Genomic DNA, 26,096 nt, shown 5'->3' with positions numbered 1-26,096 from the left:
AGGTACAATTTATTTTTAAATTTGTTTAACAACATTCCAATTACTAAAAACGGCCAGTTTTTTGACTAAAAATTGATAAGTGCAGATGGTAAAGGAATACAGATTAAACACGGTTTTCATTTGAATTCGTTTGCTGGGTGTAACTTAATAAGAAATGATCCTGGTGTTTTTGAAAGGGTTCGGCAGTCAATGAGGAGAAGATTGGATGCTTGTATGCTGGCTAGAGGTGGTCATTTTCAACAGTTTTTGTAGGTTGAGTTTAATTTTCATGTAATTTTTCATAATAAAATGTTATTATCTGAAATTTTGTTTCCCCTATATCTTCGAAACAAATAGGTTTTTCAAAAATCATCAAAGGACAAAATATTCTTAGAATAGTCCAAGGAACAACCCCCTGAATTTTTGCCGCATGTTTAGGAAACACCCTGTATAATTCGGGGATATCGACATATATGTCTACATATTAAAAGATTTATCATTTGATGAATTAATGTTGCAAAAATCTGGTCTATTATTTTTTCTTTCATTTCAACTATTATTCTATCTATTATTTTTTCTTTCATTTCAACTAGAAATTTGTAACTCACAACTTTCTACTCATGTATTCTTAAATTTATACAGCAGCATTCAAAATAGACCCGTCACTATCTATATTGAGCAATTTACAAAAATTTTCTATGAGTGAAATATAGTTTGATTATAATTATACAACAAAGTACTGAAGATAAGCAAAAAAAAGCTAAATTAAAAACATGCTACATTATGAGCTGTTGCAATAAAGCATAATAAATGAATTAAATCTATTATCATATACAAATGTACATAGTGTAGTTTATCTTGAATCTTGAATTCACAAATTGTTATGAGGAGAGAATTAACACTATAAGCGGATTATTGGCATAAAAGCTTTTGACAGAAAATTATTTTTCTTGGAACACTCCATACTTACCCTCCAAAAAAATTTCTTATTTGCAGTTTGCGGTATCTTGAATTTGCTATAGCTTCGTCCTTTGAGGGGACCAAACCTCGTTCCACGAGGAATATATCCTGTACTTATCACGCCATTACAATTCTGTAAAAAATATTCCACATGATGATCATTTGAGGGCATAACAACAGATCGGAATGTTAAGTTTATATCATTCTTTCATTAATATCTATTAAAAGTGAAGTAGACCATTATCTTGGTTCAAAAATTATAGCTTTGTCAACACAATAGTAGGAATTGACTTCAGTACCAGTAGAGAATTCTCTTTTTTGTGTTTTAGCGACTGAAAAAATAATGATAACTATCAAGCAATACATTATTCACCTGATATTTTATATGTTTTGGCACCTGAAACTTTTTTTGCAATGCGAAATTGAAGAAATATCTGTTCGATATTCTATCATTTGTGTGAATCGAAAAATGTATTTAATACCAACTTATAAATTAGAGTACTGTAAACCAACTAGAAGATGAAGCCTCAACTCCGCGTGAATATTTTGGACAGACAGTTGGGTCAATTCAGAATTCAGTTAAATTAATCCAGCATTGGCTTCATTTAAATTTCATTCTTCATTTTGAATATTCTGAACCTCCACCTTTTTTGTTTTTAAATGATTGGTATAAGCCCTCAAATAGGATAAAACAAAAGTATAAACTTTTACTTACTTCATCCGATACTTGCGATGTTCTCAATATCAAATTCCTAGGAAGAGATGCAATAGCCTTGTCAGGAGCATTTGGATCTACGTCCACATCAGGGACTATGAAAGTAACATATTTCTCGAAATCTTCCTCATGAATATTACGGATGTCCAACTCATCAGAGCAGTGAACTTCACTACCGTCCATTGCGTCCTTTAAGAAAACAATTATAATTATGCTGTTGTTCTTATTGACATGTAGTAGACAAAATCAGATGAAACTAGTGAAAATGATTATTGTATTCTAACAACAGTTAATTCGAATATTATATTCAAGGGATAAAAAACGTCAAAAACCAGTATTCCATAAATAATCGATTATAGTTGAAACGTTTGGAAGATAGATAGTAGGTATATCTTATAGGGGTTTTTCTTTGAATAAATGCTTGGCCTTGAAAAACAAAAAAAAATATTAACAATGCCAGATTGATAATAGTTGGTACAACAGAATATTAGCTCTGCTAAAGATTATGAACTTTGAATCAATTAAAATATACAAAAATATCTTCGAGGAATGATCATTGTATAATCTCACCTCAACCGATGCAATGGTTATATCTCAAACTGAAATCTGTATGACCTTCAGCCCATATTTTAGACGTTACTCTTTTGAATTGACATTCTCAGAATTTCCTTGTCATTAAATTGACATTCAATAACTCAATTCCGTATCTGACTCTGAAGTCAGATACGTTACACTGGGAAAATGTATTCAGAATTAGTTTCACAACTTGAAAATTTGGGAAATTTGCACAACGTCTAATTATATCATCGGCAATCAAACCAATATATCCATTATATTGAAAAAATATTCCCTTCAGATACGATGCATTTTGACTTTTTTCCTTCTAGGGAACCCAAATGGCATTTTAACAAACGTTTATACTGATTTATTTCAAACGACATCCTGCAAAATATTTTTCAGAAATTCTTAATTTGGTATTGTAGTATTATATATTACAATATTTTATTTATTGAATGATAAATATTACACCTAGGCGAATAAGTCTCATTATTTTTTCCCTGTTCGATTTGGAGATTTCAAATTTTATGAAGGAATTGTTTGTTATTCATTACCGAAACCAAGATTTTACATATTCAGCTCTTGTATATAATTTTATTATTGCTGCAGAAAGATGTAGGTACATTTGAATATGCATTGTGCATGTCAGAAGATACCGAGAGAATTGTACTTCTGACCCTTCAAATGGCAAAGGTGTACTTTTGACTTTTGACCTTTACTTTCTGATTTTAAGTAGATAAGTTGCTGTTTTGACTGAAGTTCTATCACGGTTTAGTTTGTTGATTCAAACTACCCATAATTTCAGATAAATCATAATGAAATGATGGCTCTTATTATTAAAATTTGTAAACCTCGTTATATAAACGGCTCATTTTCATAAACTACATATGCCTTATACTCAGCCAATATTTCGTATTTGCGAGAGAAAATATGTTAACTAGTTGAACAACATTTGATGGGTGCTAAAATCAGTTTATGGATTCTCTTAACTAGAGTATACCATGTATGAATTTCGAAAGCTGAAAATAACAAAAAGTTACTAATTCATAACACAAAATGATAAATCTGATAGTGATTTGAATTTTTTGGCCATTCTGGTGTTAAAAATTTAAATTATTAGTTGATTTATCGTAAAAATAATAAAAACGTACGTTTACTCAATTATCATATAGCGTTATAAAGGATGTATATCACCTTTCTCATGCACTAGGATCTTCAGTGAAATTAATTCATTTTGATTTCTTGCGGAAATTGCTTGATGGAATCTTTAAATTTTTGGATGAAACCTTTGTATAGCACTTTTGAATAAACTTGCAAAATTTTTTTTATATCACTTTGAAAATTGAAAGATGTTACGATCATACCTCAATGATTTCAATGTTGAATTCCAAAATTTTTTCAATTTTTACATTCTGATGAAAGATACGCACAATCTATTTAGAGATAAACAAAAATATTCCTTTCGTATTTTATTTCGAAAATTCCGAATATGAATGAATTGAAATATTACCAAATAAGAAAGCGATAAATTACAATTGCCTCAAAGTAAAGTTTAAAAAAAAATATAAATTCCATGAAATTTTGACATTCATCATCGAAATAATTGAGAAATCACTGAAAAACCTTTCAATTCCCAAAGGGATATAACACAAAAACTATGAATTTTTTTGTGAAAAAAATCATTAGGTTTATTCTAAATTGCCGTGCGAAGGTTTTTTTTCGAAAATTGAAAAAATCGATTGAGCGATTTCCGCACTGAATTAAAATGAATCTGCACTATAGAACCAAGTGAAAGGTAGTATACACCCTCAAGTAACAGACATTGGAGATTCTTTTCAAATAAGCACTCATATTTACCAATCGCATCTTTGAAGCCTGTGCAGATTGTAGCTTCTCTTCAAGGCATTTAAGTCCTGCAAAAAAATACATATTTTAAACCTCGTATAGTCAACACCTACATCGATCAGGTCATCAGCTTTAAATCGATCGAAATGTTCGATAAACAAACAATTTACTCTTACGAATTCAACATGCTATAACTGACCTTCGTCATTTTTGTCGCTAATACCTTAACCCTTCCCCTCCCCCTCGCTATTGTCACCACATCGATACCTTCACGTAAAAATAATCCATCTCAAAAACTGAGTATTTCCGTCGGTTTGAAGTTATTTAATTCTGCACTAATATTAGTGCAAGGTTGCATTGCATTACATGAGTATGACGCAGTATTCGATCTCACTTCTAAGTGCGTTATGTTTTTTGCGGTGCATGTCCTATCTTCGTCGGGTTAGACCTTGGCAGCGTTTGCTGCCATGACTGATCTTTTAACGTTCAATGTTGAAACTATTAGAAATTGCAAGTTCATAATATCGCGATAGTTCTACTGCGTTATTCGGAGAAGTGCATCGGCTAGGAGAGGATGCACGTTGTGTGATGCACCGGACTGGTCAATCGGGATTCGATTTCGTTTACAGTATTCGTCAGCACATTACTCGGTAGTTTCGAATAATCTGCTTTGCCAATAAGCTTTCATATGAAAATGAAATAACCTAAGTGTTATCAATGCAATCGTAGTATGTGTTTCAAGTCATTTGAAGAAAACCTACGGTTTTCTGATAAACAGTTAACTTATAACTTCCAAAGGTAAATTGAAATATTTTCTCAAATAATTATATCGAAATGCACTACTACTAAAACTTTCAATGTACTTTTTTAGAGACGATATCTGAAAACTGAGAAGATATTTATTTAACCAATGGTTATGGTATGCACAATATAATTACTTCAATAATCTGCAAGACGTTAATTTCAAGGAAACACTCATAAAATACTTTGTGAGAATTATATAAATCATTTCCTAGCCTCACAAACACTTACTAATGGGAAATACGATACACTGACATTTCATTCAAGTAAATAAGTATGAAAAAAATATTCCTCAAAGAACTTTTTTCGAAAGTACTATTATTTATATCCAGCTAAAGTGGAATATGGTTCCTTTCTTTTCGCTTTAATCTATAGAAAAAGTTGAGAATTTGCTGCTATGAGGCATCAATACTTCAAAATTTAGTATTGTACATTAATGAGAATAATGCCATCATTATTCATTGTCCAGAAATAATAAATATCATTGTGTGTATGTATATTCAAATTGGGGATACAGATGAAAATGAGAGATTTCTAGGTGAATTCCAAAAAACAAACTTTCTATAAACCTAGACCGGCAAAAACTTTGTTTTCGCGATACAAGGTGTTAAAGTTTAATTTTTTTTTCTCACTTTTTTTTCTGCACACTGATCTAGTACTAAATATCTTGTTTTTCTGTAGTTTTATCGTATCTGCTACCAATTTCGAGAAAAAATTTCAAACCATTCTCTCTAAATACTCTAATCTAAAAATTTCTATATTAAAATTTTCTATATGGATTATAAAACAGAACAAGAATCATTTTTGAAAGCGGTAAGAAGTATTTGGAATATTTCACAAAAACTTTCAATCCATTCTCTCGAAATCCTCAGGAAAAATCTCAAAATTTGTATATTGAGATTATCTTTATAAGGATTATAACATAACAAAAATAATTTTTAGAATCGGTAAGAAGTATTTAAAATATTTCAGGAAAAATTTTGAACCATTCTCCCGAAATCTTCAGGAAAAATCTAAAAATTTTTATATTGAGATTATCCATATTATGGATTATAACATAAGAAGAATAATTTTTGGAATCGGTAAGAAGTATTTGGAATGTTTCTAAAATATCATCCTCACTATAGGATAACGATTACATAAGTTTATAATGGTTGCCTTAATTAAATGTTCAGCTCTTTATTTACCCTGAAAATGGATGACTATCAAATAAAATTACACTGAATAATTTGAAGAATATTGGTGGTAATTACATACTATGTTTTATTTTATTAGGTTAAGAATTTGCATCAAGTAAGAACCGTATCCATTAAATAGAAATTGAGTATGTTTATTGATGAAAGAATATGCACAATAGCAGTTATCTACTTTGACTAAAAAAGGACATCAGCTTTTTAAGGTCTCCTTTTCAAGCAAGGAATTGAAATAACTTAGTTGTTTTTTTTCTCAATGCCATACCTTGTTAGAGTCGGAATAAATACAATAAAAATTATATTTCATCTGAGATGGAAGCATGTAAAATCTTTCCAATGTTAGTTCCTTTGATTCAACTGAAGCAATGTGAAGGATCAACATTTCAAAAAGACCTAACATAGATATCAACAATTAATCAAATGTTCACTGACGATCATATTATTGAGGTAATTAAATTGTAGTTGAGGAAAACAATGATAGTGCCATAAAAATTTAAACTCAATAACCTTGAGACGAACTTGAAATTCACTTTTCTATAAATATGCGCTGTAACATGCAGCATGGAAAATTTTAACATGCATTGAGAAGGAAAATAGTACATGGGTTTCTAGGCAGTAAACAAACTCATTTTTGCCAATTAACGATACAAAATGATCCAAAAATAAAAGATATTGCAAAGGTCAAAGTTGAAGCTTCAAGTAGAAGTGAATCAGCAGACAGATTAGAACTGAATAAAAACTAAATAATCTAAAACGAAGCCAAAACTAAACAACAAACATCTCCAATTACCTTGAGAAAGTCAAAGCGATTTCAAAATAGAATCTTTGTTGGGCGTGCTACTCAGCACGGTCTGAAACGGAAACGCAGTAGACGCCATCTTGGTTTTCACTTTTGATGATATCGAACGATTTCAAAGTGACATAATGCTGAAATTTTCTGATACAAGTGAAAATATACATTTCTATTGAATTCTGATAGAAATTTGGACTATATATGGGCCAATTGACATTAAAATCTGGTTTGAAATTTCAGTTCTATAAATAGATTAATCAATAAAATTTTCATTACCACCTTTCAATTTCATTTTTGTGTTTGTCTAGACTGTTCCAGACATGGCTTCAAGGATGAAATGTATGGAACTTGACATATTTCAATAGTATATATAAAATATAGAACAAAAATGACAATATAATTGAACAGAGAAGATTCAAGGAGCCACTGAGGGCTAAAATCGAAAAAATATGGTCTTTACAAAATATAAGGTATTTACCAACTTTAGTAGGGTGCAATCTTCAACTGAACAGTAGATTAGGTTATGTGGGAGTATTAGAGCATGACCTCATTTGCATTAATAAAATCGAACTGGAGGAAAATGAATTTTCAGAATGGTTTCAAATCAAATGCCATTCTATCATATTGGAAATTCAAATTACTAAACTGCAACCAATTTGAAAATATATTTGAATTAATAACATTCTGCATGAGGGATTGTTCATTATTTGATTTAAATATTTCTTCATTCATGCATGTATATGTATGGAAACTGATATAAAATTAATAAATATTTTATATAAAAATTATATTTAATGCCAATAATTGATGACTTACTTCATAATAATAACTGTTTATATGTTCCTTTAGAAATGTTATACCATTAGGTAAGTAGTATTACTCAAATCCAAGAATTTTCCCCGAGAAATAATGTATGTATTTATCAAAAATTAAGTACCTAGTATTATTCAATTTTATTCTTGTATCGAAACAAATCTACCTAATGGTATCGTTTTTCGAAGTAAAAACCTAGCTAGAGATTATAAAAATTTCTTTTAATATTGAAAACATAGTTATTGAGAAATTTTTTCATTTTACATTCATGATATTCATCTTCTGTAATGAAAATAATTCTGCTACGAGTTGAATTTTGAATTGATCAAAATTGAACTCTTCCACGATCATTGAATAAGATGAGCATAAGATTTGCAACTGAATTGATACAATTTTCTTTTCGAAAAACTGTTATCAAATATAAAAATTATAAAAAATAATAATCTGAATATTTTAAAATTCTATTTTCATAATTTATCTGTATTCTTTATGTTGATGCGCAATTTCGAATGTTTTTCTTTTAATTAAAAAAAAAATTAATTTTTCACCCCTAATTTCCAGGAATATCGAGGGGATTCCCACACGTGCGTGTCTCTGAAAACAACTCAGGCTGTACGCACCTTAACTGGACGGAGAAAGTCGGAAAATCCGTGGAAATGCACCGAGCACAGACACAGTTTCGAACGTCTGGACTCCGACCTAGCACAACACATTCTGTTGTGGGAAATGCAATGTTGCACGTTGTACAACGTTTCCCAGTAATGTTGCCATGTGCGCTGACCTATCCGATTTCGTTGCATTTTGTCAAAACATCATGATCAAATGCAATCTTGGAAATAGTTATCAATTATATTAACTGAGAGGCAATATTCCATTCTTGACTTTTCATTTTATTATTTTCAAATATTTTAAGGAAAGGTGGAAAAATTCTTCCAAATCATCAAATTTCAAAAAATATTTTATGATTCATGTGCCATTTGAAAGTTTTCGATTTTAGTCATGAATATATTTTTAGGGAAAATAAATTCAACAACAAAATATTTTTGATTGTCAACAAGATAATTTTATCAGTATTAAGTAAAAGCAAATTGACGTCATTCTGTCTCGAATAGATACTTTTTATGAGCATAATTCACTAAAAATAGTTGAGTGCATAACAATATCTATTGGTTGTTTATATACTACGCAGCACTTAGAATGAGCAGCTCTTCAATAAAGCAAAATAAACTAATTCCTCATTTCCTGTTGTTCACAAAAATGCTAAATAATCATGTTCATTATTTGTTATGACGGGACGTAGGTGAATAACAAGTTATTCTTTTCGTATTAGAAAAGCGTTTTTGAAATTGGTGAATTTCGAGAAACCGAAAATAATTTATGATCCAACGTTTTCTATACCTTGTTGATATCAATAAATACTAACATTGGAAAATATAGTAAAACAAGGAAATTTATAATTTAATTTAATTCAATTATTAAATGAATTATATTTCATAGTACCTACGTTAATTTTGAATAATAATGAAAGGAACATTGAGAAGATCTGAATAATGGCATTGCTCGTGATATAGTTTTGATCGTAGTTTACTTTTGAATTCAAGGAAGAGATATTGAATCGAATTGAAATTTCATGTTTTGTATAGATATATCACGTTAGAATTCTATTATACTAATTGGCGGGTAATCAATGTGTATTTCATTTCTCTACATAAGAAAAATTATACAATGAATTGAACTACCATTCCTTTGAAAGCGGCGCATCCACCATTTAATTAAATTTGGATCAAATTACTTCACTATATAAATGAATGATTTTTCTACAAAGAACTTTCCATCATCAATTGAGAAAAAAAAGGACAGAGTAAAAAGCTTACTCCAACATATCATTAATTTTCGGAATACATCATCGTTTTTCTTTTGTATCAGAAATATGCATTTAATTAGATGTGGAACATGTATGTATCTGAGATTATACTTCACTTTTAAAACAATTGAGTAAGCCATTTGAAAAAAGAAGAAAAGCTTAGAGAAATAACGTGATGACAAAGCATCATGAGCTACATCAATTTTCTCGAAAGCATTTTTGAGACAATAATTTGGATGAATTTGAAGAAGAATAAGTACAATAGCAATAAATACTATTTTGAGTGATTTGTTTTTATAACATGTCCTTCCTTGAACAAATATTTGTTCAATCAATTACCTACTTCTACTCAAATGTCATTATTCTGATTCTTAGGAATAATCATATTTTAGTTAATATGATAAAGAGATAGATTATCAATATATCCCAATATGTGTTCATTAGGAGATGTTCGAATGAATTTTGAAGAAGAGCAGGATGTATAATGAACAGATTATTTAATATATTCCTCTCAATTGAAAATTATGTTTTATCTTTCGATGACAGTGCACCATTCAAACAAAACAAAAGTGAAACTCGTCCAGATGAATCGATGGGAGTTCAACGCCCTTCCTAGCCAAACTCCCGGAACCAGGAATACCGAAATTTATTTCAGCTAAACCCAGGTCATATCGCATTGTACTACTCAGTTTGTTCGGATGAATAAGATGAATGAATATCGAAAAATCTCATATAAGAAGAGAGACATCGGCACCTTCGCCATTTTGCAACTTTTTGCGACTTAAATTGCAACTAATTCGCATTTTTCTCATTTCATGATCTTACAACTATAATTCGAATAACTAAAACAAATTCATTCTTTTGAATCTTCTAACATTCACAACAACTATTGAAAAATTATGCCTCAGCAGAAAATCTGAAGTAAAAGGTTTTTATATTTAGTAAATGTGCATTCACCAATTTGCAACTTTCATCAAATTAAGTTTATGAGCGGGAATTTTTGAAATTTGAGAGAATATAATTGAGAGATTCATGATATCATCAAATGTTGAAAATTTAACGCCAAAACAGGAAAAATCAATTCTGATCATTTGAATATCATTATCAAAAATTCCTCTGGGCCTTATTATCATGTATGCGAAGTAGGCTGTTCACCCTTGATAGGTCATCCATGCATTTGAGTGGAACAAGGAACGGCTCTAGCTCTCCCATTCTAGATCTGGAACTACGGGGTTCCTTTTCCGGCAGTTACGTTGCATGAGGACGTTGAACTGCTATCGATTCTTTGATGCAGTTTCACTTTTATTTTGTTCGTCCTGAATTTTTGGGAGGATCCCCCAATTTGATAATTGCCATATTATCTTATTCCTCAAGGTCTAATTATTTATAAGATAGGGTCTCGTCAAGCTACATATCTAGAAACATTTTATGAATATTTGTTGTTTTCATATAACGAAGAACGAATTGAAATAATTCTATTTTTCTATTATTTTATGTTTGTGAAGTGTGAAGGGCTCAGCAATGTGAACCGCATTTTTTAATGGCAATTATTATTATCAAATATTATCAAAGTAGAAAAAACAAGGTTAAGGACAATGTACTCTCAAAAACGTAATAATGTATAAGGTACAAGATTATTTTTGAATGAATTAACAAGATACTTATGACATTAAAATACAAATTTTATGAGGGCTAAGTAAATTCCAAATAATTACCCAAATACCTAGAGAAATTCAATCTATAATAAATCTTTGGTTTTAAATGAAAACAATATATTGTTTCTTGAATGAAGAATTCTTCAAAATAATCGAGACTTCAATTATGTACTGAAAATATGTGATATTATTCTTTTAATTTCTCATAACTAAAGTAGTGAAAGAATTACAGTGATTTTTTCCTTTGTTTTACAACTCAGTATATTAGAAATTTTAATTCAATTTCAACAATTGATGAGAATGATCCCAAATTGATTTTTCTTATATCTTCAGAATGTACCGGAAATCGTTAAAATTTACAGTCTTGTTTGGTTCATCTCAGAGAATTTATACGAGGTTAATAACTCACCCTGCCGCTTCCATGTGATATTGTTGACAAACAAAACGGAATTTGGGGGTGAGTAACCTTTCCAACTATCCGAATGAATGGGGAAGGTCCGGGTTTGACCCCAAATGACCTGGCCCAACACTTTCCATGGTAACCGGCACGCAACTCCACTAGCTCTTGGATCCCCAATCGATTTATACTCCGGAAATATATTCCCATCACACGACAACTACGATATCTATGAAAAATGTTTATACGAAAAAATTATAGACAAAATTAATACGACACAATTTTTCTAATATTTCTCAACGTGAGTAGCAGTTGATGAATATTTCCCAAGGAGGCTACAACAGAACTTAGTTGGAAAATAGGTTTTTCTGTGATTTTTTGTAATTTCAATCTACAGCTATTTACAATAGCTCAGGCTACAATTCGCTGAGGGATTTAAAAACACTTTATCGCTATATTAAGCACTTTGGGAAAATATTTAAAAGATATCTCATCATATAATTCATTGGCCGGTTAAAAATAATAGCTTTAATAACAAATACATAATTTGTCTAAAACTTGTCAGATTAGATGTCTTGTAGGAGTAGTCCGCTAGTAGATAGTATTCTTAACCTAGTAAGGGGATGACAATCACTTTCAATCCCCAGGAATTAAAAGTACCATTTCAGTGTCTGAAATGAGGGATTGAAAATACTGATTACTGAATGCCTACAATTCCTTATGAACCGCTTCATTCTGTTCATAGATGGCATTGTTGGTGGTCGAATATCTGACCAAGGTGTGTAGGTCATTCGCTATCTTTTGAGGCCAAAGTCAAACGTAGGAGATGCGCAACGTCTAATCACTCTCTCCATTCAGTAAGCGACTGAGACACAGGGGAGGGAGTAGCGTTAAGTAGCGGAGACAGTAGCGCCACCCAACGACGTGAATGTTGAGGTATTCTCGATGCAGGAAGAAGGAAGCTTGACCTGGATTCGTCGATTTGTAGACCAAAACGTTGAAGGTTAGAACTGAAGCGTTTTATGATTGCGGAATTGTTGTCCAATGTGAGTACCGGTTTATCGCATATTATTGCTCCCACATAGGATATTTTCTTCATATTTTCACCTCAAATATGGCCAAGACATATTTCTGTATATTGAATAACTTGAGAATGGTCGGAATTCAATTGAATTTTTTCTTCATGTTTTTGAAATTATAAATGTATAAAGTTAATGATTATGTTATCTGTTAATCTTGTTTCATATTCTTGATAACTTCCAATACAATTTTAATTTCGATGAAACTCACAACAAAAATGGAGTTAATAAAAGAAATAAAGTAATAATTAGAAAGGAAGAATAAAAGAATTTGCCGACCTACAAAAATCTAAGATATTCTATAATATCATAAAGCTCCAAATTATCACTTAAACTCCTGCCTCTCCGTTCGTCACTACTTTTAAATACAAAATAAAAATATCAAAATAAATTTGAAATAATGCGAGATTCGTCGGTAAAAATAGTCATCTTCGGCCAGTTTTAAATTAGCCCAATCAGCAAACATGCAATGTAGGTGTCAAGTTGAAAAAGGCGAAGTTTCGACATTTCTGCATCTTCATCTACAGCAGACATATTCTCTTCAGTACAGACTTTTTTTTTTGTCTTGATGATGGTTTTCAATCAAGAAGAGTGAAATTAGTGGAAAAACGATCAATAACTGCATGAATTGCTGTTCACCAGGCCGATTATGTTGACTATGAAATGGATCGAATACTCTATGAACTTCACGAAAAGATTAATTTTTTTCGACTATTTTTCCATAATCTAAAAGCGTTAAACAATTCATGATGGGATGCCAAACCTTACCGAACAGAAATGTCAATACAGTTTGACATTCTCAACTGTCAAACCATAGACAACAACCATCGAAACTTTTCATGCAGCTAAAAAAACACCCTCATCTACCTAAAATAATTTTCATGCGAAATAACAGACGAAAACCAACAGATTAGATGGTATTCCAACCCTAATCTGCGATAGTTGTAATATTGTTATATCTGGAATGAGGAAGTGGGTAATGAACGTGGTGGCCTAGCATGGATGTCAACATCGAGACCATAAGTTCAATAACCGACATACTCTGCGCTCTCCCACCACTCCCAGACCTGTCTGGAGTTACGATAGCTGAATGCTAGCTGATTTCTGCGAGCGGAACATATGGCTTTAGAGTTCGATGCCTTCTCTGCTTCTTTTATCCGTGAAAGGCGAAGATCAAGGTGAATTCGAAAGAAATGATACTGGATGATTGACTGCATAACTCCCGCTAGTCATTAACAAGACTAATGTTGATCTCTTGGGGCGCGGAATTGCTTCATCGGATTTGGATCGAGATGTTGTAATGCTGTAACTGAGTTTCATGTTGGATGGGACCTAAGGTTGATCATTCGAAGGATTATTGAAATTGGTTTTATAAGCAGTTTCTAATAATGAACCTCTGACGGTTTGAATGGATGCTCAGTGATTCGAAAATTGATTTCAGAAGAGGTAGGAATTTCTAGGTTTTTAATAACCTTATTATGTGTGGTAAAGTTTTCGATATAATATTTTCAGTTTAGATCCTTGATTGTTTGCTTACAAAAACGAATTTTATTATGAAATAATTCTAGTACTAAACTGGGAAGCCTGAGTAATAATCCATTACTTTTCTCCTCCGAATTTTTTATTTAACGTTTAATATAAGAAAAGCTTTGAACGGTATACGATTTTTTGGATTCAACACATTCGAAAACTGTGCAAATTTCATGAAAGGTTAAAATTTTTTGGCGTCGAACGATTCCAAAGGTTTATTATTGAAATTAATGAATTAAAATGGATGGAAATTTTAGTTTTTAATGTTTTTTCTAGAGAAAGAAGGGGACATCATTACAGAGTTTCTTGCAAATTTCAGATTAGATATACGGCTGAGAAATTCATGACTACGATACTTTTGGACAGAAAGATATTGAATTGAAATTTTAGAACGCACTGGGGATTTTTAATTTGAGAGATATATCTCCCAAATTATGATTTTTTTGTTCAGTTGAATCAGTTAAAAATCTGAAATAGAAAACATCTTACAAAAAAATTTTTCGAATAGAAGATTGATGATTTCGAGGTGAAAGTCCACTTATGATACAACCTCCCTCATTCCCTTTAAGGAAAGGAGGGATAGTCAACTTCAGAATTTCAAATGGGATTCCCTGTTCTTTATTGCAGATTCGTATTCTACAAGAAAGTAAGCAAAGAGTACAAAATTTTTGTACAAACAATTTTTCACGATTCATCATAGATGGCTCTCTTGAATTTTCCGTTCCATTAAGTATTCACATAAAATCGTGACCGTTTTTGCTGAACTGTTAGTTTTCAGTACATGTACTGCAATTGATCATTGGGAAATGGCGGAATTATTTGTTCTGAGTGTTTTTGGTTCAAACTACCCATTAATTAAAAAGAATCATTAATTAATAAAAATCAAAATGCTTCCCTTGTATTAGCAATCTAATAGAAATCTTCGTCAAACCTTACATCTTCCTGCGCAAAAGGTTTTTCATCATTTCAATGAATAGTTGGACAATTAATGATAAAATTTCATGTGAATTATTAATGAAGATGATACTTCAAATTCGATTGCAGAGCCATTTGTGGCGAATTGTGAAAAATTGTTCCTACAAAACGTTCATATTTTTTGGCGTAGAATAAGAATGTGCAACAAAAAAAGGGATTCCCATTTAACATTCCAAAGTCCCTCTCCTCCCTCCACAAGGGTAATAAAATGGTGGAGTTGGGAACATAAGCGGACTTCCCCTCTTCTTTGAAATGTTTCTTTTTCTATATTTCAACTGATTCAATTCAAGAAATCACCTGGTATACATTTAAAAAAAACCTCAATAGTACGGAAAATAGCAGTTAGTTTTATCATAACGACATATTTACAATAATTCTCTACTTGGTACGAGTTGAGTTACTATTTCACGTGAAAAAATCATAAATGTTGATATTATATAAACTTTTCCACAATTCGCTCCCAAAGATAGAATAATAGAGATCCCAAAGGAATAAGAACAAAGAATTTTTTTTGATTTGGATGCAAACAAAGTGAATGGATGACCAGTCTGTTATACTTGAACTTTGAAGGATCAAATTTAACGTGAACTTATTCAAATTTACATTAGTGCTTTTCTCGATTTTTCTGGAACCGCTTTTTAACGATGTAGTTGGCCAATCTCAGTTGATGCATCGGTTCAGCCACAAGAACAAAGCCATCTTCATCATCCACTGCCGACTGACGCGGCGAGTTCACTGACCTGTCCCACTGACCTACAAAATTCGCAAGAAGTAACACATAGAAAAACTGAGAATACATTACGTATTCGACCGAGCTATCCATCATCTACGTGGATTCGCGAATTCCTTCCAGTACACCTTGCGGACTGGAAATTTTCGTCACTTTTCGTGACGCACATACCTTCATGAACTGACCTAGTGCCAATGTTGAGGCTACATATTAATAAGCTAGGGAAACAACTGACCGTAAGAATGATTTTCTATAGAGCAAGATTCCAGAGAAGTCGGGCCTTACTTATTTTCTGAATGAGAAAAGCATTTGAGCGCTCGTCATTCATTCGCTAATTGCATTCCCAGATCGCATATATGTCCCCAATATGTGGTTCCTGAAGGTATGAAAAAACTAGAGACGTAATATTCCTGAGTTTACATCTTGTTTTTTTCAATTCTAATTGCTACTTTTTAGTCGTGCTCTACAATATCATTCGAAATTCATAATCAACATTGACGGTTTTTTTACACAGTGATTTTTGCCTTTGGGCTCATTTTGTTAGGTATATAGTGTTTATCAATTTAATAATTGTTGTTGTGATCAATTTTTGGATGTAACATAGTTTTCAACTACAATCAACGAGTCAACGACTGTGAAAAGATAAGTTTAATTATTTTCGAATGTCTGGCGATAAGAACCTCCCACAGATGTTACCTGAAAATTTGATTCACAATTTCTAATGATCTTGTGACAACATCTACGAACTTGGCAACCAGAATTAGGGAAGAGTGGCCAATAGTTAATATGCCTTCACCATGTGGCATCTATATGCCACGTGGTGAAGGCACATTACGGTGTCGAATATATTTACTCGACATAAAATGCCAGTGATTGGATTTGATGAACATTTTTTGCCAAAAATTATAGCAACTAAAATATTATTTTACTATATCCTAACCTATATACGTCGAACAACTTTTAAAGAAATCATTTAAGCTTATATTGAAAGTTCCTGTTCATCTGTACGAATAAAATTGGGTGATAACTTATGGATAAAAGTATTGGGAAGATATCAAAAATTAGATGTCTCTTACATTTTTTGACTGGTGGTTGTACATGCTACAACTTTACTTTGCCCTAAAAAAAAAACAATTGTTAGGAAAACTAAAAATATTTCAATTTTTTTCATAAAGCATTCTCTTCTTGGTATATTGAGTTGTTTCTATTCTCAGTAGATTTTCGTAGTTGAAAAAGTAGTAAAAGCATGAAACCAGTTATCCATTATAACAAAGTCTTCGAAACATTAATCAGAAACACATCACATTCTAAATAATTCATCAATTTCAGTTGTTCAACTGAATGAACTCCAATGAATAATTGATACTACTACATATCCCAATCGTTAGAAATTCCAATAAGAAGCCGAGCGCTATTTCCTTTTCAACTCTTGAATAATCGGCAGAGAAATGCCACCAACATTTGCCTCTTCAACAAGAAGATCAATAGTTCTTTGACATCCTCTAAATCTGAACCCTTCTCAAAGATTTAAAACATTCTTGACAATAGTTAGGTGGTTCCACAAAACCACCGAACAAATAATAAGGCAGCTGAAGGACCAGTAAAGATGACCACTTCTTTTGCGTTTATTTGAAGGCTTTTCCTGCTAAATGAACTGTGAGAGTAAAGGATGCCGATTGTATTTATTTTTGCGATTTTGTTTAGTTTTGCAAAGGTCGTATTTTGGCCACAAGCGAAGTCTGTTCAGTTCGGGCCTCAACTTAAGCTGTTCATTTTTACGGTAGTTTACGAAATACATTAGCGCTTTCCACATCCCTTATTGTATTCCGAAACTAAAAAATTCTAAGATTTCGTATTATGATTTATTGATTCCTATCGATGCAAAACAAAGAAAATATATACTCAAAACAGAAGATTTGCCCAATTAATGTTAATCTGTATATCTGGATAAAGGAAAGTTTCATGCAAATAATTCTCGAGATTGCTGAGAGAAGGAAGACCTGAAGATTTTTTCATTTTTTGAATTTCAAACATTTGAAAGCATATTTTTTCATGAACGATCCCAAAGTTTTATAATAGCACATAATCAACCAAAAACTTAAGGAACCGAAGAAATACCATCAAACAAAAAATGACAACAAAAAATAACCGCAATACCATTTCTCCAAATGGATATTTTCCCAGACCAACCAGAAATGAATCTTCTATGTTATTGACGTGGAATACAACCATCCCAAATACCGTATTGTAATCTGAGTAGGCGGAAATCAAAGTACTGAAAAGGGACAGGTTACCTAACGGTACTACTACCAGGGCCTGCTCATGGAGGTACTGACAGACTAGAATGGATGCATTATTTACCCTTGGGACCGTTTGATGTCTGAAGAGGACGAACCGCTAGAACGCGAAGGATATTCAAGATACCTAGATTTTAACACCTGCTGCAAATCACTTTATTGGAAAATTATTAGTAGATATTTTACGAACTGAATTAGTATTCTGAAAGTGTTTATAGAAGAAAGGAGTATCCAAGTGAAAATATGAAGGAATAGAACATTTTATATACAGGCTGCTCCTAAATTGATTCCTCGCCTCATTTTAAGAAAAATGAGTTTTCATAACATGAGCCCGCAAACGCTTTTTTTTCGAGATACAGGGTATTAAAATTTGATAATTTTTGTAAGTTTTTTGCTCATAGCTCGTTCACAAGATATTTTACTTGAATTTGGCATAGATTTTCGAATTTAATACTGTCATCATGTGATATGCCAATTTTCAATGCAACTCTACAGAATGATATTTTTTCTGTAGCAGTGCTAGCTTCCTTCTTCCAAATTTTTTTTGGTGGACCATTGGCAGTTTGAAAAAATGTAAAGAAACTTTGGTTCAGTAGTTCATTTTTCGATTTTTGGTTTGGTTTTAGTTTTGTTATTTGTTGTTCAGTAGTACATTTTTTGATTTCTGGTTCGGTTTCAGTTCAGTCGTATCTGCTACCGATTTCGAGAAAAAAAATTCAATTGATTGACAAGTAATCCTCAGGAAAATCTAAACTATCATAAAAATCTAGTCAGTAACCTGTGATGAAGAAATTAATTATAATTTTCAGTACTTATTTACCCAATATGTGGCGAAAATGAATAATATTCGATCGATAAACTGGTTTAATTATAATCATTACAAAAACGTAGGACTACAAGAAACACCCTGTATCTCGAAAACAACTTTTCTGCCATAAAAACTTCATTTATCCCTATATCGATCATTTATTATTAGATGCTTTGATATATTCATTTATGTTTTACAATTATGTTATTCATAAATATTTCATTTTTTCCATTTATTAATCCAAATAACTGAGCTATTTTTGATGTGTTAAGTGTCTTATGCGTTTGCATTCTAAATATTATTGATTTTTTATACAAATTGTACTTTTTCAATAAACTATATATTATATTATATTATTATTATTATATTTGGGATCAGTCTCATGAGTGCGCATGCGTGCACATTGGAGAAAGTCATGTTCAAAGAAGGCATTAAGGAGAAAGTATATTTTCATTTGTTCCCTCAAAGGGAGATTTTGAATTTTGAGGAGAAAACATTGATAAACTTTCTTCTTATTTTTGATTATTCCGGTATCATGATACTTCGAATGGTCCTTATTATGTGACGTATTTCACCGTTATTTCACACCTCATTTACTTGAAAAATAGATATATCCTGTGAACTTCCCTTAATTGCTTCGATGAATTCATTGTGTGACCACTAGTTCTGTAATTTCCATGTTTTTTTCAAGCCACAGACAGTCTCTGATTTTGTGGTATTTTAGTTTGTTTGTCATAGGTTTTATTTTTCTTATATTAATTGAATTGCCTCTTTGACATATGGAATTATTAAATTATTGTTATTCAAAACGACGTTACTCTTACAATAGCACTCAAAATGAAAAAAAGGGTTATCGGTAGCTTGATGAGGAGGAGTATTAATGGAGTTGGTGTGTGAGCATGCGCTTTATAATCCACAACTACCGTATCCTTCAATAAGGTTACTCCATGCCGTTTTATAAAAGGGTATTGCACAGTTTGAATTTCAACATGAATTGATAGATAACAATTTGTCGAATCATAGATATGTGATTAAGTGATTGAATTTAAAAAAAAATTCAATAACTCTTCTTTGTCATCAAAAAAAGCCTGTTGCTGATTAAATCATTATATCAGACAGTTTTTTCAACAGCAAGAAATGCATTTTGAGAAGAAAACTAAACCAAACTAAATATTACATAATAAATGATTCTGATCAAGTTTCTTAATAAGAATTGAAGTAAAGTTTTTAAAATATGAGATCTTTTGAACAATACTCTTAATATGGTATCCTACAAGTGGAGATTTTAATACGCACTTGGCCACTAGTTTATTCTGAAACTAACTAAGTGTGTTTCAAAGGAAGTCACTACAATTCATAGAAAAAAAAACAAAATGCTTCACATTATTCACGACTATCTTATTGGACTATTTGCCTTGTCACTCAGATATTGTGTATCTATTTTTTATTTCTGACAATATTTCATGATAACAACACTAAAGGAAATTACAATAATAATGGCCAAATATATCTAGTCAAGCATCAGTAACATATAATTACCAAAAGATTTAAAAGAATTGAAAATTTTATTTATCAACGAGATTCGGTAACCGTAACTTAGAATCAGCAACTCGTGTCTATATTCTGTTTTAATTTTTCGGCATTCTTTATATTTTTTACAAATAGCAAACTGAATATAAAAAATTTCATCATCCTAAAAAATGTATGTCTATGCACATTCTTCTGAATGTAAATAGACGCATCTGCCAATTTGTATTTATTTTTATTATACATATTAGGTTACATAAGGTGAAAAGTACCTAGTGTTGTAAATCAGTTCTTCTTCAATATGTTGATACCTTTAAACGTGAACGACAATAAACAAACAGAACATCACCACCTGCTAGCAATATGAATATGACATTATAATTACTAATATTTAGTTTTTCTCGTCAAGACTGAAATAATATAATACAAACGATCTAAAATTATATTGGGCCTCAAATCAATTCTGAAAATGAACTGACGAATATGTGAAGGCTATGAACAATATAAAATACGTTCATTGAACTACTCCAACATTACCAATATTTACAAATTTCCAACAAAAAATATTTAACTACAATTCGGACAAAAAGGTTTTTTATCTTTTTTATTCCTGGAAGTTATGAACAACTATACTTCAAATGTTGCTACATTACATGCAAAACATCTGATTACTAGTTCTAGTGAATATTGATTGATGATATCACAGGCATACTGCTGTTGATTCTAACCTTCCCAACATAATCCAGAAGGTGTTGAACTTGAAATTACGTCATGCGAACCTTCTAAAAGAAGCTGCTGATCTATGGAGACTAGCCTAAGACATGGCCTTGAAGGTTTAAGCATACAAGCTTTTTCGATGAGCCGGTAAATAATGACATTTTATTGTTGTACCCTATGTTTTTGCATCCAGTGCTAATATCGAGACCTTATTCTTCGATACGAGTCCAGAGAATTTGAATTTTTTTAGATCTTGAATTATTCGTGAAATAATATTAGAATGTACTAAGCGGAAGTAGCACCTTCAACTCTTCGAAAAGCACTGAGCGCTCTCCAAGTAGGAAACTATGCTACTGCTAAAGGGGGTCATGCACATTATTTGTCAATGCGGTGTCTATAGGGATAGGTCATGGAAATTTCAAATGAAGTACTATACCTCCTATAGATTTCAAACTAATTTCCGTTGAAAATCTGACAGTTTATCTCATGTAAATATTAAGAAATCGAAATCAATTAACTTGAAAATTCACTGTTGTTACTATTATTCATGGGTAATATTCATGTATTGTAACTGTTAGATATTTTGAATTTTTGAAAATTTATAAAACCAAAATTTCGTGTTTCATTAATATGAACAGTGTTGTATGAAATTGTTTCAAATTGACATTATTATTATTGTCATAATCATTTGTTGTTCATTATGTCGAATCAGAATTTCAAGGTAATTTTTTTAATCCAAAAATTATTTTTCGTCTTACCTTCGTGGCACTCCTTTGGGGGTGTGTATAATATCCAAGGTATCCAAAAAATTTTGGCAGTTTTTTTGGCACGAAACACAACACGTAAAAGTATATCCAATAAACACAAAATAAAATGGTGTATCACAAAATTGTTCGAAAGTTTTTTCTTTCACTTTGTTGGTATCACTTGTCAAACTAGGGATGAATCGCTACCGCATGTCTTTACAGATGTCAGACATATCGATTGTAGTTTAGCCTCCTTCGATGTCTTGACGATACTAACGATGGGTAGTATTGCGTTGGTAAACTTGACCATGACGATGTTGCTGAGTACAGGCGAAGAATGGAGCAGCGCAGAAGCGGTAGTGTGAAGAACTTCTTGGGTACCGTTACCTGTGGGTCATCAACCTCCGAATTATCGAATTCTATATTCCATCTCGTAAGATTATTACCGTAAATATGGTTCCTTGCTTCTCGAAAATGTATTTATGCAATTCGCCTGAGACGCGACTTGTAGGTGTTGATTTCATTTTCACTATTTTCGGAAAATTCTAGCCGATTAGCAATCAACTTTTTTTGTTAGATATTCGAGATCAGTGATGCCATCGACTAATGCTGGACACCAGATATATTGAGAACTTATATATAATACATAATAAATGAGAATTTTCACAATATTTGTTTTGCTTGATGAGTTGATTTTAAAGAGTTTTTTTATGATCAATATAATAACGATTTAACTGTAAAAAAACCTAGTGATTACTTTCAAATTCTTAATTAAAACAAAATTCTCAGATAAGTTTCGTTTCGTTGTCGAGACACGTTAATTTAAATATAAAAATAATTAAGTTCATTCTTCTGAATTATGTTATATTAAAAATTAGCATTAGGTATATGTCATAATTTGAAAATGTGATACATATTATTCAAAAATAAATTTCGAAAAATATGAATTCAATTGGGTGTCATAAGAGAAGAACAAGATTGGAATGATAAAGAAATTCCAAAATTTCAGTTACAGTACAGAGTGAGCCAAATTGGACACTTTGGAAGTGGAATAGGTAAAAACTAATGTCAGTGTCTGAGGGGCAATTTTCATGAGAAACTCATCGGCGTAAACTGCAACTACATAGCTATCACCTCAAATGTTTATTTTCGAAATATTTCTGTTCTTTTTTTCTGTTGCGAACTCTTCATTTCAATAAGAACATTCTCGTTTCAATTTTTCACATAGAATTCAATGACAGTAATTGGATTTTCAGCAAACTGATATTTTATCGAATGAATTTATTTTTTCAAATGGACAGCCCGAATATTTTTACATATTTCGATAGAGCTTTAAATTATCAATCCAAAAATATAGCATATAGCAATCAATTAAATTATCTCTTATCTGTTTTCTGTTAACTCATTATTTCGGAAAAAGAGATCAAGGGTCCTTGATGATTTTTTCTCTAATTCTCACAATTCTCGAGATGCTTTCAGTGGGCAACGAAGTTGGGATACGATATTTCTTGAATTTCTTGAATCAATGCTATCTACATTCTTTTCGGGTTTTCAATGGTAATGAAATTTTACGTTTTCTAACTAAATATACATTTTCTAGCTAAATCAGCACAAATGATATATTTACCCACTTGTTCCAGAGGAACATCTAGATGTCATTTTGAAAAATGTTATTTACGAATTCTGAGCCGGAAGTAATATCTAGCAATTAGGTATGTTCGATGACGAAGTCCCCATCAAAATAAATTACCTATATTCGTCCGCTGTATACAACAACAAGGGAATGTGATAAAGAATTGTCAGAGTAAGTTCAGGGTCTGAATATTTCTCCTTTTAATTCGTTGATTCGAAATATGTTTTCGATAATTCTGGAGTTATACCCATATAATAATAATGTTTCTCTATTTCTGTATCGTAATGAGTTCATTACAGTTCTAAAAAACAGTGCTGTAATGAACTCATTACAGCATCGTTTTCAGATATATTTTTCGTTTTGTGGTTGTCTATGCTGACTTCCAATCCTATCAAATTTCAACAAACGTCAATAATTGTCAATATAATATAATTTGGGGATATAGAGAAATGATTTGCTACATATTCGCAAATTCTCATAATTCAGGTAGTGTTCAATCGATTTCGTCAGACATAATTCACGAATTTAATGTATAATTGTAAATTATGTCTAAATTCGAAACATACGATTCATATTCAAATTCCGTAATCTGTCAATTTTCGTAACAGTCACACCAACTGCCAAGATACAATACAAAAGTCACTAGGATATATAATCTGAATTTTTCATTGAATTTCGACAATATTTCGCAAAACTTGACTGAAATAGAGAAAATATCGTCTAATACTCGTTGCAGAAGGCAATTCCAACACTCATGCGTTCCAAAACTCGCTCCTTCGTCGCTCGTTTTCGAATTTCGCATTCGTGTTGGAATAGGAGCCCATTCTGCAACTTGTTTTAGAATATACTATTCCAGCAAGGGCGTAGAAATGGGTGGTAATTATCCCCCTCCCCCCAATATTTCCAAAATATAATACTTGACAATTCTCGCAAAGACGAAAAACGAACATTTCTTCATAAAAAGAACCAATAAACATTTTACTTTCCTCTGAAATCGACACGGACTACAAAATCGAACCCCTTTTAATAAGTTTATTATCGCTTTCAAGATGAGTACTTTTACTGCACTACGAGCACATCAATGTCCGAGGTTTATTATTTTCCTTTATCTACCCGCTTTGTCGTCGTCGTCCCTTATTTGCCATCTGTGATTTTTGTATTCGTAATCGGCATACACTTACTCGTTGTTTTCGATTTTTTGTTTCATTTTAGTCACAAAATTTCAATACTGTAGTTATCAGAGTACTGAACTAAGTAATTCGCATCGATCTATTGTCTGGGCCGTGTTATACAATTTATTGTGATTCATTCAAATTGCAATTTAATTATGCAGATATCAGTTTTGAATTGATTATATCTAAACCTAAACGGTGTTCCTAATGTATACAAATGAAAATGACAGATATCTCGGGTCATTTTAAGAAGAAAGTCCTATAACATGAATCCGCAAACGCTTTGGTTTTGAGATACCGGTGTTAAAGTTCAAGTTTTTTTTCATAGCACCTTCCCTTCACAAGATATTTGACTTGAATTGGCATAAATCTTCCGATTCAAAGTTTTCATCTTGTGATATGCTTATTTTGTATGCAAATCTACAGGGTAATATTTTTTCTGGAAGGGTACTTGCTTCTTTCCACCAGAACTATTTTTTGATGAAGCACTGGTACTTTAGAAGAATGTGAAAAGAAAGTCTGGTCTAGTACAACACTTTTTGGTTTGTTTTAGTTTTATCATATCTGCTTTCGATTCCGAGAAAAAAAAATTCAAACAGCTCTCTGGTAATCCTCAGGAAAATACAAATTATTATAAAAATCCGAAGATATAAAAAAAAAGATAAATAGCGAAAATTAATAAAGATTCGAAAAACTAATAAATATAAGCATCACTGAAAAGTATGACTATACAAGACACCCTGTATCTCGAAAACAAAGCGTTTGCGGACTCATGTTTATGGGACTTTTCATTCTTAGAATTATCCAAGGAATCTCCTATTTTCCTTCGTAACTCCGTTTTAGGAAAACCCAGTATAAGGTGAGAACAATCGAATAAGTTATAAAAAAATATTTTGTGTATTTTGGTTCATACTTCGTTATCAAACCTCTTTTTCCCATTACATCACAGATATGAGTGAACGTTGTTGTAAAAATTTTTTTTTTCGAGAACCCCCCAAGAAAAAAAAGATCTCCGTCCTTGGTTTCCAGATGCCTCGGCATTGCTCGTTGCGAGTCGTATACATGAAAACCGAGTTGTGATCTTCCGAATTATTCTGTCTAGTGCTCCAATATTTTTTTCTCTTGATATTTTTGAGCGCCCCTTCAGACCCTGCGCCCGTGGCAAGTGCCACCTTTGTTACGCCCTAGATACGGCACTGGAGGACCATATTATATTATGATAAAAAAAATGAAACATCTTTCTGATCTGATTATTTCGATTATTAGTAGGGGACGTCCAAGAAATAGAGAGCAAGAACATACAGAGTGG

The 26,096-nt window shown here is 31.7% G+C and overlaps 1 protein-coding gene and 1 long non-coding RNA gene across 11 annotated transcripts in view; one reads left to right on the top strand and one right to left on the bottom strand.

Annotated features, from left to right (window-relative positions):
- The window catches only part of LOC123677457, a 29,536-nt gene extending 7,249 nt beyond the window's left edge, over window positions 1-22,287 (bottom strand). For 2 of the 9 annotated variants that reach the window (XM_045613976.1, XM_045613983.1), the window contains exons 1-4: window positions 8,278-8,381; window positions 4,070-4,125; window positions 1,655-1,843; window positions 950-1,072 (exon numbers count right to left, since the gene is read on the bottom strand). In XM_045613976.1, the coding sequence (XP_045469932.1) occupies window positions 950-1,072; window positions 1,655-1,843; window positions 4,070-4,078 (321 nt within the window). In that variant the 5' untranslated portion in view covers window positions 4,079-4,125; window positions 8,278-8,381. Of the gene's footprint in view, window positions 1-949; window positions 1,073-1,654; window positions 1,844-2,224; window positions 2,388-4,069; window positions 4,126-4,256; window positions 4,401-6,841; window positions 6,974-8,277; window positions 8,383-21,994 lie in introns of those variants that run through there. The other 7 variants (XM_045613979.1, XM_045613982.1, XM_045613981.1 and 4 more) reach the window with 7 other exon arrangements.
- Window positions 4,589-9,808, top strand: LOC123677458. 2 transcript variants are annotated; one of them, XR_006747106.1, is made up of 3 exons: window positions 4,589-4,855; window positions 7,153-7,314; window positions 8,219-9,808. It is a non-coding gene; the product is annotated as an uncharacterized LOC123677458 (long non-coding RNA). The 2 variants fall into 2 exon arrangements; XR_006747107.1 differs by lacking the exon at window positions 4,589-4,855 and adding an exon at window positions 6,929-7,070.
- Window positions 22,288-26,096: the final 3,809 nt, after the last annotated feature.

This window comes from Harmonia axyridis, chromosome 4 (assembly GCF_914767665.1).
Source record: "Harmonia axyridis chromosome 4, icHarAxyr1.1, whole genome shotgun sequence".
Taxonomy (NCBI): Eukaryota; Metazoa; Arthropoda; class Insecta; order Coleoptera; family Coccinellidae; genus Harmonia; species Harmonia axyridis.
This window is presented reverse-complemented; position numbering and strand designations above follow the sequence as displayed.